At 40.9% G+C, this 16,399-nt stretch overlaps 1 protein-coding gene across 1 annotated transcript; it reads left to right on the forward strand.

Annotated features, from left to right (window-relative positions):
* Positions 1–15,008: 15,008 nt before the first annotated feature.
* LOC138876904 (uncharacterized) lies at positions 15,009–15,911 on the forward strand. The gene has a single exon (XM_070156054.1). The coding sequence runs from the start codon at positions 15,009–15,011 to the stop codon at positions 15,909–15,911; it is 903 nt and encodes a 300-aa protein (XP_070012155.1).
* Positions 15,912–16,399: the final 488 nt, after the last annotated feature.

The following is a 16,399-nucleotide window of genomic DNA, read 5'->3' on the forward strand; positions in this document are numbered from 1 at the left end:
ACTTCAAGCCTAGTCTTAAAAAGTTTAGACACCCCAACAAGTCTTGAAGTAGGGGCATTTGTAGGCATATAAATTTTATTAAATTAAATTCATAAAATAATTTGGGTTATATTTTAAATTCAAGATATGTTAGTCCAAATAAATACTATGGGCTAATAAAATTGAATTAATTATAAAAGTCCAATATATATAGATTAAATAAATAAGTCTTAATATATTGGGCTAACCCATTTAATTGGACTAAAGTGATAAGCCCACTTTATTAAGCCCAAGATGTCATCTTCCTAGAGGCCCGATTTGGTGCCACGTGTCAAATGGCGTGACGCGCCAAGTCAAACAGAAGAGCCAATAGGATCATGCCACATGTCAAAATGACAAGGCATGCCAAGTCACACTAAAAGGCCAATGAAATCGCGCCACGTGTGCAAGTGACATGTTCTGGCCAATCAAATGCGCTCATGTCACACTTCAATTTGATTGGTTGGAAAGAGTTTGTTCTTATCATAACTCTTCCCTTCCACAACTATAAATAGGGGTCTTCATAACTCAGAAAAGACACCAGAAGTTATAACAAGAAGCAAGAGAGAGCTCGTGGATCAAACGCCGCAAATTTCTCTACAAGTTTCACTCTTCAAGCAATCAAGTTCAAGTTCAAGAAATCAAGTTCAAGCTCAAGAATGAAGAACGAATCAAGATCAAGTTCAAGCAGTCAAGCTCAAGCTCAAGCTCAAGCTCAAGCTCAAGAACAAGATCATCGTTCGTGGAAACAAATATAGATTCAAGATCAAGCTCAAAGGCCCTTGAATTTATTTACTATTGGAAGGAAGGATCAGAGGATTCATAGAGATTGTAACACTCAAATTACTTGAAATCAAATACTATGATTGTTGCGATATTTTTAGGTCTTGATTTTATTTTCTTGACGCAAATTTATTGTCTACAGGCTGTTATTTCGGTAGGTTCAAAATAGCACCCTTTAAGGCCAAGGACCTTCGCCAAAAGAGAGAGGAGTTCAACTTCGATCGAAAGACGACGGGCTGCTATTTCGATAAGTTCGAAATAACACCCTTTAAGGCCAAGGGCCTTCGCCAAAAAAGCGAAAGGTTCGACCTCGATCGAACGACGACGGGCTGTTATTTCGATAAGTTCGAAATAACACCCTTTAAGGCCAAGGGCCTTCGCCAAAGAGAGAGGAGTTCAACCTCGATCGAACGACGACGGGCTGTTATTTCGATAAGTTCGAAATAACACCCTTTAAGGCCAAGGGCCTTCGCCAAAAGAGAGAGGAGTTCAACCTCGATCGAACGACGACGGGCTGCTATTTCGATAAGTTCGAAATAACACCCTTTAAGGCCAATGGCCTTAGCCAAAAGAGAGAAGGGTTTTACCTCGATCGAACGACGACGGGCTGTTATTTCGATAAGTTCGAAATAACACCCTTTAAGACCAAGGGCCTTCACCAAAAAAGAGAAGGGTTCAACCTCGATCGAACGACGACGGGCTATTATTTCGATAAGTTCGAAATTACACCCTTTAAGGCCAATGGCCTTCGCCAAAAGAGAGAAGAGTTCAACCTCGATCGAACGACGACGAACTGCTATTTCGATAAGTTCAAAATAACACCCTTTAAGGCCAAGGGTCTTCACCAAAAGAGAGGAGTTCAACTTCGATCGAACGACCCTTTAAGGCCAAGGGCCTTCACCAAAAGAGAGGAGTTCAACCTCGATCGAACGACGACGGGCTGTTATTTCGATAAGTTCGAAATATCACCCTTTAAGGCCAAGGACCTTCGCCAAAAAAGAGACCAAAAGAGAGGAGTTCAACCTCGATCGAACAATGACGGGCTGCTATTTCGATAAGTTCGAAATAGCACCCTTTAAGGCTAAGGGCCTTCGCCAAAAAAGAGAAGGGTTCGACCTTGATCGAACGACGACAGGCTGTTATTTCGATAAGTTCGAGATAACATCTTTTAAGGCCAAGGGCCTTCGCCAAAAAAGAGAAGGGTTCGACCTCGATCGAACAACGACGGACTATTATTTCTATAAGTTTGAAATTGCACCCTTTAAGGCCAAGGGCCTTCGCCAAAAAAGAGAAGGGTTCGACCTCGATCGAACGACGACGGGCTATTATTTCGATAAGTTCGAAATAACACCCTTTACGGCCAAGGGCCTTCACCAAAAGAGAGAGGAGTTCAACCTCGATCGAACGACGACGGGCTGCTATTTTGATAAGTTTGAAATAACACCTTTTAAGGCCAAGGGCCTTTGCCAAAAAAGAGAAGGTTTCGACCTCGATCGAACGACGACGGGTTGTTATTTCGATAAGTTCGAAATAGCACCCTTTAAGGCCAAGGGCTTTCGCCAAAAAAGAGAAGGGTTCGACCTCAATCGAACGAGGACAGGCTGTTATTTCGATTAGTTCGAAATAGCACCCTTTAAGGAGAGAAAAGGAGTTCGACCTCAATCGAACGACGACGGGTTACTATTTCGATAAGTTCGAAATAACACCCTTTAAAGCCCAGTGGCCCTCCGTCAAAAGGAGAAGGTTTCGACCTCGATCGAAATACCCCTAAGGCCGAAAACCACCAGAAGGAAAGAAAAACCGGGACTCGCCATACAGGCGTCTATCTTGCACCAAAGCCATGAACAGTTGAAATAAAGGTGAAGTACAAAGCAAATAACGAAGAAAAGACTCCTTTATACAAAGTCATTGGGCGGGCTATCGCCGCTTACATATGGCCCAAGCCAACCGTAAAAAAAACTAGCGACAATCGACAAATAAATGAAAATAAAAACAAACAAAGACGACATTCTTCATTCGGCATCATCACCGCCATCGCCGGCACCATCACCATCATCGTCTCCAAAAGGCTTTCCATTACCATCATCCGCACCCCCATTAGCTTTAGGCGTCGCCGTGTCATATCCACAATTGATGCGGGCCTCCCATGTTTTCGCTCGCGCTTCTTCATAAACAGCCTCAGTCAGGGTACCCGCCTCCCACAAGCTCTTATATATATCCCGCTAGGCTTCGGCATAAAACCAGAGCTCGTGCATATGGCGGGGGACGGCAGTGGAGGAAGACTCAACTTGAGCAATAATCGCTCATTTTCTGCCTCCAGAGCAGCGACTCGATCTCCCAGAACCGATGCCTCTTGATCAATCACGCCGATACGCTCCTCGAGCCTTGCCTCCCTGAGGGTAGTTGTCGGTATCTCCGACTCCTGCTCGGATTGGAGGACACAGATGGTATTCTCCAGGGCCACCGCCCTCGCCGAAGCCTCAGGCCAGGCACTCTCAATGCTCTCCAACCCAACGACTTTGCTCTCTAGCGCAGTCAATTTTCTCATCCACTCCACGATCATCGCCTCGACCTTGACCAAGTTCTCATCCATCTCCGACTGCATCGACCTCAACCGACCCTGCAGATGCTCACATTCTGCGGCGACCCCCTTACCCAATTCAAGCTCATCGTCCTTAATTCGAAGTTGCTCCTCGAGCGCACTCTTGCTGCGGATAGTTTGCATCAATTCCTGGTCCCTTTTTTCCAACTCCTCACAAAGAGTCCGATTATTGGGGTTTGTCCTCAGCCGCTCATGCATCTCGCGGCATCTGTCGCGGTATCGACGATACTTCTCCAGCATCTTCAAGAAAATTTTGGCCCGGATGTTGGCCCTGCGAATGCTTTCCACTTTTACCATATACATTTGGAAAGCGCAAAGACAGGGTTAGACTAGTACTTTCGAGAAGGGCGAAGGAAGAAAGCAAAAGTAAAATGCAACGTACCCTTAAGCCCATAGCGACCGCCTCGTCCATCAAATCAACATCGGGAACAGACCGAAGAGCCTCATTTTGGCTTCGGAGCATAGCAGGCTGAATTGCAGCACCAGATCCTTTCCTTCCCCCAAGAGATTGACACCGGAAGGGATCTGAAGAATACGGGTCGAGCCCCCCGCACGAACCACCGAATGAGTAAGGCCCTCTTCAAATATCCGGACATCATCGGGGTCCGGGTCCGACTCAGATTCATAGTCGTTGACCACCACGCCTTTTCCCCTTTTTGCTGCTGAAGTGGAAGCACGACCCACTGCGAAGATGAGGGCATGTCTGAAATCACGACGACGGCCCTAGAAGTCTGATTCTCCACTACGATAGGTTGTTGTTCGCCAACAACGACAGGGATTTTTGATTGAGCCGAGGCAACGGCAGGAGTCTCTGATTGTCAATCGCGGACACTGACAATTCCAACGGTCTGCTCCATCCCTATGGGGGGAGCCGCAACAACGCCCTCTTCAGAGCCCGTCGGGGGAGAGTCATCCAAATGAATTACCGTTGGGGGCGCCATCTCAAGCTCCACTCTCCGTCTCTTTGATAGCCCCTCCTCTTCTCCAGTAGATGGTGACTCACAAGTTAGACGATCGACATCGGTCAGAACCTCATCCTGAGAAGCGGCCCTCGCAAGAGTAACCAAGGCCGCAGACTCAACTGAAGCAGCCGTCGATGAAGGTCGGGTAATGGGTACTGCGATAGGGTGAGCAGATGCGTCCGGCTAGTGAAAAGCTAATAGTGGGGCCCTTGCTCTCCGCACCCTCCCTGACAACGACAAATGACACATAAGAAGCTAAACAAAAGGAAAAAAAGAGAACAGTAGGCAAAGACGCCATCTCACCTGTAAGGGGCCTGCGTTCGAACCTCTTATTAAAGGCCGACCATGTGCGAATCCCCACTGTATGGGGAAGTATGGCCTCCACCCATTCACGGATACCTTCGACAGGCGGAGGGGGCAATCTCTCAGCTGCAAAGACGTGATAAAGTTTAGTACCCACATAAAATGGTCGAGCATTTCACTGACAAAAAAATACAAACTTACGCGCAAAGTTTCTTTTCTCAGGGAATCCCGTTGGGTCCGCCACAATATGCTCAGTCCGCACATAAAAGTAATTCTTGTAGAGACGATGGTTGGTCCTGTCGTCCATCTTCACCACCAGACCCCTCGACCCCCGGGACGCATGTGAATCATCGAACCGCGAATAAGTTGAGGAGCAAAGATGTTGAGCATATGGTCCAAAGTGACCTCGCGACCGGCGAGTTCCGCATGCTCGAGCAACATAAGGAATAACTTGTACAAATATGGCGCAAGTTGGGCGGGGCACACTTTGTAGAAACGGCAAAAATCCACCACCAACAGGGGAAGAGGAAGTGTGTACCCTACAATGAAGGGGTAGGCGTAGAACACACAGTATCCGGGGCGGTCGAAATGAACTATGTCCTTTCCCACTGCCGGCCGCATATCAACGTAACCGGGGATCCCCCACATTTCTTTCAACCTTGCAATATCCCTCTCCCTCATAACAGAGTGAACAGGTTCCGGTTCGACCCCGACGAGAGCATTGAAGTCAGTCGGCTCTCTCTCAGGGCGGGGCAAGATCTCAATCACTGATGGGACTTCCTCATCCTCCACCGCATCTGCCCCTCGGGTGATCTGGCAGCACTTTCCGGTACCAGATTAGCAGCAGGGGGATTGTCACGAGAAGAATCACCAGCCATTCTTGTCAGAAAATACGCCAAAGAAATAATAGAAAGAAGAGATGAAAGTTTTCAGTGAACAAGGGGGCACGCAGAAATTCGAGGTATCAGAAAGAAAGTATATCAGCAGGATTTTCCCAAACGAAAGATAAAGAAGTGTGTCAATCGATGACAAGTTTCCTCTATTTATAAGAGACATAAAGCCCTTGAGCACAAAACCCAAGAGTCGCCAACCGTATCTGATAGGGCACGAAACGTTTCAGTCTCCCAAAAACGTGTCATAATGGCGATAACCACGAAACAACGTTTCAATACCAAATGGCGTTTCGGTTCCGAAACCGCCGCAACGGTCTAGGGGGATCGACAGAACGCCGCCACTCCGCTAAAAACCCACAAAATGTGACTAAGGAACGGAGAGTCATAAGTCAGATTTCTCTCAAATTCGTAACGATCATGATCCATCTGCCGAGCCCGTCATAGGACGACCCCGACAGATGGAGGGACTAACTATATTGGTCAAAATCTGACCGTCACGACCGAGTTGACCGATGCCCCGCCTAGTTAACCGGGCAGTGGAAGTTAACAGAGCCCACTCCATTTCTCCTCTCTGACATCCAACGAGTCAGTAAGAGTGGCGCCTAAAATCATGACCAAGACACATTGGTGGCAAGAGGACGTCGAGTCAAGCAAAGGGCAAAGGTGTCTTGATTATATATAGCCAAGGAAAGCTTTCAACGAGGGGGCTGCTCCTGATATCTCTCTCAAATGAGCAAAAAGCTCTCTTCTTGTATTCTGGATAGAGGAGAAGTGGTCTCTAGAAAAATGTGTAAATCTGCCTCCCATCGATTGGTGGGAGAGACAACATTGAATCTTAATAAGATCATTCATATTTCTTTCATCTTATATATGATCCTTACTGCTAGCTCTTTGATCTGGAATTAATTATGTTTGACTAAGATTTACCCCTTCATTTTTGATTGATTTGTTCAGAAAAGTTTTAATATCTTTTGAGTAAAATAAAAATAACATTATTGGCGTAGTTCTTGATAGCTAAATTACACGTAAATAGAGGTCGGCGAAGCCTACTATGCAAACGAAGAAACCCTGAGAAATTACGAAATGTTCATAATTGAAGGAGATTAACTATTTGAATTTGAATAATATATGTAAAATAAATAAACAGTATGAACAAAGCAGAAAAAACTGCATCGAAACCTAACATATATACTGTCGACTTGTCTCAACTTGTTAAATGTCATTTTAAATAAGCAAGTTAAATTTCGACTAAAACTTGGTCAGAATCAATATTCTGTCGAGTTATTTGTGTAGATTCAGCGTGATCTAAATCTGTCTTAAAATCCTTTAATAATCCACGAGCGGATAAATTTGGAACCGTCATGTTGATTACTGTCTTCAACTTTCATATGGTATTTTCATATTTTTCTTGGTCAACAGTCAAATTACGCATCTCAAGAATAAAATTACTAATAAAAGAGTTAGTTGTAGTCGTAGCAGCAGCAACAGCTAAGTTCTTACTGTTTAATTAAGGGACCATTTGATAAATTGTCCACATGAAATTGGATAAACAGCACCGTCTTCTTCTTCCCCCATAATCATGAACAAGACTCCAAGAGAAAGAATAAAAAGATAGGTTAATGATGGCAATGGAGAAGTAGATGAACCTCATTTTGGCTCCTTTCTTCTCACCACTTTTGACTCCCAACCCCTCATTCACATGCACTTGGAACTTGCTTCACGTGTCTTTGTTGTAGAAAACAGATATATAATTCCAGGGCTTTATTTGCTTAGTACTAATATTCTTACCCCAAATTTTATTTTCTTCATCTATTTAAAGGTTTATATAGTCCAAAATTTACCACCCAGTTCTTTCTTTTCTTTTTCTCCATTATCGTAGATAATATATCAGGTCATATCTAGCTAATTCTCCATCAACAGGTTTATAATTTTTTTGTTTCGCTATCCATTTTCATTTGAATATTTCTTTGTGGCCATTTGATTGCAGTTGAGACCCTACAAAGAAAAAAAAAAACAAAGACGAAAACAAGAAGGAAACAACAAAAAAGAACAAGGAAAGAAAGAATCCCCCAACCCCACAAGATAAAAAGTTTCATATAGTAAGGGGTCGTTTGATAGTTGGTTACAGGGTAAGTTATTTATGTTTAGGAGTAACATAACTAATATCATATTTGGTAGCATTTAATTATTTTGTAAAAAAGTCACCATAACTAATGTTATATTTGATTGCTTTTTTCCATTAATTAGGGGTATAAGTAATATATAGATAAGTTATACAACAAAGCTATGAATTATTTGTACAAGGTAGTATGAGGAATAACTAATACATGTATTAGTAATACATGGATTAAACAATAAAATGACCAAAAATCCCTCATATATATTAAAATTATACATTTTATATAATTAAAGTAAAGTAAATATTTAACAAAAAATAATCTCTACATTACAATCTATAAATTACTAATTCATGTAATACTAATCTTTTACATAACTAATCCCTTTATAATTAAACCTTGCATAACATAAACCTACGTAACTAAACTATGCATAATTAATCCCTACAAAACTAAACTCTACATAACTAATTCCTACATAATTAATTTTCATATTACTAATACATGTATAACTCTAGCCAGCAACCAAACGGTCCCTAATGGTATACTCTTTTCCTTTGAGTAAGTTATAGTTTATGACTATCCGGCCATTTCTTCAACCAAAAATAACTTTAAACGATTGAAATATCTTTCTTAATTTCTTACAAAACCAGGAAGTTCAAAAAATTAATGGCTAGTGTGTCCAAAACTTTGAAAGTTAGTCCCTCTGTCCTATTTTAATTGTTGCTTTAGTTCAAAAATATTATTTCAAATATTTTAGGAATTTAAGATTAAATTTGCTAATTATTTCTAACTATACCCTTATTATTAAAGATATAATAGTTCTTTCTAATACTAGCTCAATTCTTAAAGAATATGTAATAGAGTTTAAGCAAATTATGCCTTGTATTTAGTATTTTTTTGATAGGCATAAAAAAAGCTAAAATTACAATTAAAATGGGACAGAGGAAGTAATAGTTAAAAAGTTCTAAACTTTGACAACAGAGTGAAATTGCTTGGTAATCTTAGAACAATTGAATCTGTAACAGTTTCTTGTCCAGTGACAAATATTAATCTTTAGACCAAAAAAGAAAAAAACAAATATTAATCTAACTTGTTTAGGAAGTTTTGTCGTCATAATAAACAATAGTCAAAGTACATCTTTGACTACTAAATGGAATTAAATCCAAAAGGCGTTCTTTAACAACTAAATCCAACTTTGTCGAGGCATTTTATTGGCATTATCTTTAAAAGTATTCCTTTGCTTCCTTTATTACTTTTTTTTTTCTGGTTGTGGTTAGTGTTTTGTTTTCGGTAGTTCTTTGTTATAGTTGTTGTTATATTGCTTTATTAAGTAGAGGGTCATTTAAAAATAATATTTTTATCTTTATAAAGTAAGAATAAGATCGGGGACTTTATTTGTGGAAATAATTGTTATTTTAAAAAGTGTAATGGGCAAATGAGATACCTTCTCCTTATCATCTTCTTTTCAACAGTACTACTTTTTTCATTTGTAATGAATCAATAATTTGCAATGACTTCCACAACCCAATGTAACTTTTCTTTCTTCCTTTTGGACTTTGAATGCCTCGACTAAATAAATAGCCTTTGCCTCGGTCTAAGGTTACATCAATTCGTTAAATTCCACCATACTCCATAGTCATGCCTTTTGTTTTGGGTTAGTAAAACATGAAAATTATTTATGTAGCTTTTCCATAGTTCCTTACTAAAACAATGTAAAACGCAGACTAGATAATGGAGTGTAATCATGATACCAAAAGGGGGAACGTCCTAAATTTCAAAAAGGTTACATGCAAGTTGTATATAGCTAGTAATCCATTTTTTAAATTTAACCATTTAATATTTGAATTATATTGATCCGACTAATTTTATTTATGCTGATTAAATCCATTAAAATGATAAAATGTTTTCTAGCAAAAAGTCTTTTAATCCGAGATCTCGACTAAAAAATTATACTCTCTCCAATCTACCTTTTTTTTGTGGTTCACAATATTTAATTTTTTCAAATATTAAGAAGGAATTAATTTCTTTTTTCTAAAGTTATCCTTGGTGTAAAGAGGTTGGAAGTATTTGTTATATTTTCCATGAACAAATTAAGGTTAATAGGGTCAATTTCATTATTAATTAATGCTAAAAGTAAATTCTTTAATATTTATGAAAACAAAAAAAAAAATTAATTAAAGTGAACCAAAAAAAGTACTAATTTAAAATAAAGGAATCCAAATTATCTCACCACATCTCTCGTGGTAGCCAGTAATGCAATTTTTTATTTTTTTTGGGCCAGTAATACAATTAATGTTTGGTCTTGGGACTACTTTCCTGTGTGCCAAACTTGAATCTTGGACTGAGACAGTTATTCAAAAGTCCAAAGCAACATTTGAAGTAATTCTATTTGTATTGCTCTTCCTCTTTTTTTTTTTCTTTTTTTTTCTTCCTTCTTCTTAAGATATGGTTTGGCTACTTTGTTGGCCTTTTGTAATCATGAGGACCTTGTGTCATCATTGCTGTGGAAAAATATATCTCTCCCTCTTCCTCTCTTCTTCCCCTTTTGTTCTTTTCCCTCACTCTTGCACTTTTTTCTCTACTCAAACTTGAATATATAATTAACCCCATAATCCAATATTTTTAAGACCCTCTCCTTTTTCCCATCTTTTGATCTCCCATTTCTCTTACTGAAACTCATAATGTGCCATGCATGCGCAACATCACAGTTAGAGTCATTTCAGCCCTCATGCTACACTGATTTCCACAGTCCACAGTTGTCTAAAACAGCCAAGATACATGTGCTCAAGCTAAGAAGGTTAGTAGCAAGATTTTAAATTTTTTCTGCTTTGACAAATTTTTCAATCATCAGGTTAAGTTGACCTATAATAAAACTCCTCACAACAAGCATGATATGTACTAAAATATAAAGTAATGACATGCTATAACCAGCTATAAACTGCACTAATAGTTTATAAATTCATTTATACTGTTAGTGTATATATAACTTACATAATATTTTTTTATGATCTTAAACGAAAACTAAATAACGTTTATTTTCATTGTGCAACTGATATTAATTTGTGGGAAGAAAAGAAATGTTTTAACGTTTGAAGTAAAAAGAATTGACATTTGAGTTGATTTATAATATGTAGGAATGGTGGCAGATTGTCAAAGGAAGCAAAGGAAAGGACAAGGTTGAGGAAATTGAAGAAAGCAATGAAGATGAAGAACTTGAAGCTCTACAAAGAGAACAAAACCATAATTGAAGAGAATGAAAGGTTGCGCAAAAAAGCTCTTCTTCTTCATCAAGAAAACAAAGCCTTGTTCTCTAAGCTTCAACAAGTTTTTCAATCACCCAACCACGACTAACTAATTTAGGGACTTATAAGTTAGCATCATATTATGATGCTAGAGCTCTAAACAGTACTATAATTAATACACATAAATACTTATCTTTATATAGTATGATGGCTAATAGCTATTGACCATATTCTAGTTGGTTTATTGTATTTTACTTTTATCGTCTTGTATTCGATTTGTTACTATGTGGAATAATGACTTACTATGAAAATTTGAAGGTTTCTTTGGTTCCGAGGATGTTAATAATTTATAGATGCATTTTCATGATACAAAAATAAAATATATCCTGTAAAATTTCTGTCATTGATTTTCTAATCTATGTTATCACACTTTTGTTTTTGATGCGTACGTTCCTCGAATATTAACTGTATGTGATGACCCAAAAGGGCATCACTTGTTCTAAAAATCAAATCCGTGTGGCCTTAAAAATCTCCTCTTGTCTCACCTTGATTTGCGTGCGCAGTCAGGGCGTATATCCGAAAAGTCATTATGTGTAAAATCGAGAAAAATACTAATTTTGCCTTTAAAATTTAATTTAAGTTGACTTCGGTCAATATTTTAGGTAAACAGATCCGGACTTATGAGTCGACGGTCCCGGAGGGTCCGTAGGATAATATGGGACTTGGGCGTATGTTCGGAATTGAATTCCGAGGTCCCTAGCCCAAGAAATGAATTTTTGAAAGAAATTGTTTAATTGAAAATATAAAAGTTTTTAAAAATTTAAAGATGTTTGAATTCGATGGTATCGAGCCCGTATTTTGGTTCTGGAGCCCGGTACAGGTTTAGTATGGTATATAAGTTGTGCCTGTAAAAGTTGGTATGAAACGGAATTCATATGACGTGAATCGGACCCTCGGTTGTGAAATGGAAACTTTAAGAGTTATTGAGATTTTTCTTTGATTTTGATGCTAAACTCGTTCTAGGTGTTATTCTGGCAATTTGATCGCACAATAAGTCCGTATGATATTTTTAGGTTTGTGTGCATGTTTGGTTTGGAGCCCCGAGGGCTCGGGTGAGTTTCAGATAGATTTCAGGATGTTTTGGATTTAAGGAATTCTACTATTTTGCTGCTTCTGGTATACTGATATTCTGTTCTTCGCGTTCGCGATACAGCTCTCGCGAACGCGAAGCACAAGCTGGGCTAGGGAGGGATTTCATCTACGCAAACACGAGGCCTTGGTCGCGAACGTGGAGCACTGGGGAGATCGCTCTTCGCGAACGCGACTGGCCACACGCGAACACGTAATGCAGTGGAAGTGGCTGGGGGAATCTTTGAGTTGTTCTTTGCGAACACGATCCTAGGCCCGCGAATGCAATGGTCAGGGGGGATAGACCATCGCAAATGCGAGCAACTCATCGCGAACGGGTAGGCCCTTCTGGCCATAAGCTTCGCGAACGCGAAGAAGGTTTGTCCAGCGATTTAAAAACAGAGACAGAACGAGATTAGACCCAAAATTTCATATATCCTTCCCTAGAATTAGACCTTAGGCGATTTTTGAAGAGAAGTTTAAACCCCAAATCATAGGTATATGTTCTTAAACCCATTTCTTTTATTTCCTATCAACACCCATTAGATTTCTAGGCCTAAATCTTGTTCTTTAAGGGTAGAAATTAGGAATTTTTGGAGAATTGAGGATTTTACAAATTTGAGAATTTAGATCTCGATTTGGGGTCGAATTCCGAAACTAATTGCATATTTGTGCTCGTGGGTGAATGAGTTTTGGTTCGAACCTCGAGTTTTGACCAAGCGAGCCCGAAGTCGGATTTTGACCTTTTTGGAAGAATGTTGAGGAATGTGTAATTTTTCATTTGAATGGTTTCTTGAGCTTTAATTAATGTCAAAATGTTAATATTGGCTAGATACAATTGAATTGAAAGTGAAATCAAAAGGGCAAGCGGTATTTGAGGCTTGAATTTGGCCGTGGAGTCCGAGGTAAGTGTTTGGTCTAACCTTAGCTTGAGAGAATAGGTGTTGTGTCTTAATTGCTATGTGTTAGTGTCGAGTACGACGTATAGGTGAAGTGACGAGTATCTATACGTTGGTGTCAAGCATGTCCTTGAGTTTTATATTAAGATTGTTGTGATTTTATTATGCCTTGGTCATGCTTAGATTGATGATTAGCACTGTGGAGTAAAACTTATGATAAATTCTTGGTAATTGACCATTGTCGAGTATTGGTTCAAGTTGGGGATTATTTTGTGAAGTAACTGTTGAACTAGGTTGGTTATAGCTGATTCCCTTACCAGGATGATATTGTTTTCTATTGTTGACTCCCCTGCTGGGACGGTATTGTTTCTATTGATATTTCTATTATTGGTTTCCTTGCCGGGATGCTATCATTGTATTTGTTTGGGTGAGAAGGAGTGTAAAACATGAAGGGTGATGTCATGCATGAGATTGTGAGTGAGCTTTAATGCACAAAGGGTGATGCCGTACCGGTATTGTGAGTGTTAATGCATGATGGGTGATGCCGTGCCATATAACTGAAATTAAAAGCAAGAAGGGTGATGCCGTACCATGATTATGAGAGAGTAAAAGCACGAAGGGTGATGTCGTGCCATCTCTGTTGATTTCTATGGTGAGGACGATAGTAAAAGCACGAAGGGTAATGCCGTGCACTTGTTTCTGTGTTATTACTTTCGTTGCTTCAAGTTTGATATTTACTTTGTCGTTTTACTTCATTATTGTCGTAACATGATGTTCCCCCCTCAGCATGTTCCCCTTTTTTTCCCGTCTTGTTATGTTTATTCTTGTTATTATTATTTCTCGTATATGATTTAATTGCACAGGTTTATGTGGTTGTCGCGTCCTAGCCTCGTCACTACTTCGCCAATGTTAGGCTCGGCACTTACCAGTACATGGGGTCAATTGTACTGATACTACACTCTACACTCTTTTGTGCAGATTCCGGTACTAGACCCTACGGACAGTAGTTCGAGGTTGCTACCTTCAGTCTAGTGGAGACCCGAGGTAGTCCTGTAGGCGTCCGCAGGCCTTGACATCTCCTTCTATCATGTTTCCTTCTGTTTTATCTATTTCTGAGATAGATTTGTACTCTTATTGTTCAGACCTCTGTTTATAGTATTCGTAGACAGTCTATGACATAGTGATACCAGTTCTGGGTAGAGTTTATTGTGGATTCGTATTTGTATTAAGTTAAATTGTTAAATTCCGTTCTTTTGCCTTATTATTCCACTGTTTATGTTATGTTAAATTGTAAATTGCAAAAAGGTAAAGTAATAAGGTAAATAAATCAGTAACGTTGGCTTGCCTAGCGGGTTCAATGTTAGGCGCCATCACGACCCTGACGGTGGATAATTCGGGTCGTGACAAGTTGGTATCAGAGCTCTAGGTTGCTTAGGTCTCACAATTCACGGACAAGCTTAGTAGAGTCATAGGGATCGGTACGAAGACGTCTGTGCTTATCCCCTAGAGGCCACAGAGTTTAGGAATGACTTTTCAATTCTTCTCTGTCGTGCGATTTGATTACTCAATGCTAATTAAACTTCTACTCTATTCTTTCGTAGATGGAGAGAACACGTGCTTCATCATCCATTGATCAGCAGCCCGAGCCCCCAATGGCAGCTCCTACGAGGGGTAGAGGCCGAGGCCGAGGCCGTGCTAGAGGCCGAGAAAGGGGAAGGGCTCAACCCAGAGTAGCAACACCAGTGGCGGAGCCTCAGGTAGAGTTTGATAATGAGGCTCCAGCCCAGACCGTTCAAGCAGGGCCGGCTCAGGTCCTAGAGGGGTTCATCGCTACCCGGTACTCCAGGATACTTTGGTCCATCTAGTGGGCCTTATGGAGAGTGTTGCCAGGCAGGCTTACTTCCTGTAGCACCAGCCATCTCTCAGGATGCGGGAGGAGCACAGACTCCCGCTACCCGCACTCCAGAGCAGATGGCTCCCCAGTTTTAGACTTTAGTAGCTCATCCAGTCGGGGTTGTTAAACCGGGTGTTGTGGCTCAGACCGGTGATGGAGCAGCTATGTCTGTTGATGCTTTGTGGAGGTTGGACAGGTTCACCAAGCTTTTCACTACTGCCTATGGTAGTATATCTTTAGAGGATCCCCAGGACTATTTGGACAGCTGTCACGAGGTTCTACGGAACATGGGGATAATGGAGACCAATGGGGTCAATTTTGTTGCTTTTCGTCTATCAGGTTCTGCCAAGACTTGGTGGAGAGATTATTGTTTGGCTAGACCAGCTGGGTCACCGTCTTTGACTTGGGACCAGTTCTCTCAGCTATTTCTGGAGAAGTACTTTCTTATCACTCAGAGGAAGGACTATCGGAGGCCATTTGAACGTCTCCAGCAGGGTTCTATGACCATCACTAAGTACGACACTAGATTTATTGCTTTGCCTTGTCATGCTCTTATTATACTTCCCACCGAGAGGGAGAGGGTGATGAGGTTTATTGAGGGACTAGCTCAGCCTATCAGATTGCAGATGGCTAAGGAGACAGGAAGTGAGATTACTTTCCAGGATGCAGCCAATGTGGCTAGGCGAGATGAGATGAATCTATTCCAAGGGAGTGGTCAGGGGTCTGACAAGAGGCCTTGTCATTCTGGCAGGTTTAATGGTGCCTCATCTGGAGGCAGGGATTCTTTTGGTAGAGGCCATCCTCCCAGGCTGTTTCATTTAGCAATTCAGGCTTTTCATGGTGCTCCAGGTGGCCGTGGTTCTTATATGCAATATTCTGATCAGCAGTTCTATAGTGCACCACCAGCTCCTATCAGTGCACCGTCGCTCCAAAGTTTTCAAGGTGGTTACCCAGGCCGTCAGGGTCAGTTTCAGGGTCAGCAGTCCCAACAACAGAGGGCTTGTTATACTTGTGGCGATACGAAGCACATTGCTAGGTTTTGCCCTCGAACTTCAAGCAGTTCTTAGCACCAGGGTTCTCGTGCTATGGTTCCAGCACTGAGTGTTCTACCGCCCGCTCGGCCAACTAGAGGTAGGGGTCGAGGTGTTAGAGGTAGAGGTCAAGCCGTTAGAGGTGGAGGTCAGGCCATTAGAGGTGGAGGTCAGGCAACTAGAGGTGGAGGCCAGCCAGCAGGAGGCCGTCCTCGGGATGTAGTTCAGAGTGGTGGGGCCCAGACACGATGTTATGCTATTCCAGCCAGACCTGAGGTAGAGACCTCCGATGCAGTTATCACAGGTACGGTTTCAGTTTGTAGTAGGGATGCTTCAGTTCTATTTGATCCAGGGTCCATATATTCCTATGTGTCATCTTATTTTGCCACTTATTTGGTTGTGCCTTATGATTCTTTGAGTGCTCCTGTATATGTGTCTACACCGATGAGTGATTCTATTCTGGTAGATCGTGTCTATCATTCATATGTGGTTGTTATTGGGGGTCTTGAGACTAGCGTGGATCT

The sequence above is a fragment of the Nicotiana sylvestris genome, chromosome 1 (genome assembly GCF_000393655.2).
Source record: "Nicotiana sylvestris chromosome 1, ASM39365v2, whole genome shotgun sequence".
NCBI lineage: Eukaryota > Viridiplantae > Streptophyta > Magnoliopsida > Solanales > Solanaceae > Nicotiana > Nicotiana sylvestris.

Excerpts from the sequence above, each read along its gene's own strand:
- LOC138876904 (XM_070156054.1), top strand. The coding sequence starts at position 15,009 with ATGTCTGTTGATGCTTTGTGGAGGTTGGACAGGTTCACCAAGCTTTTC.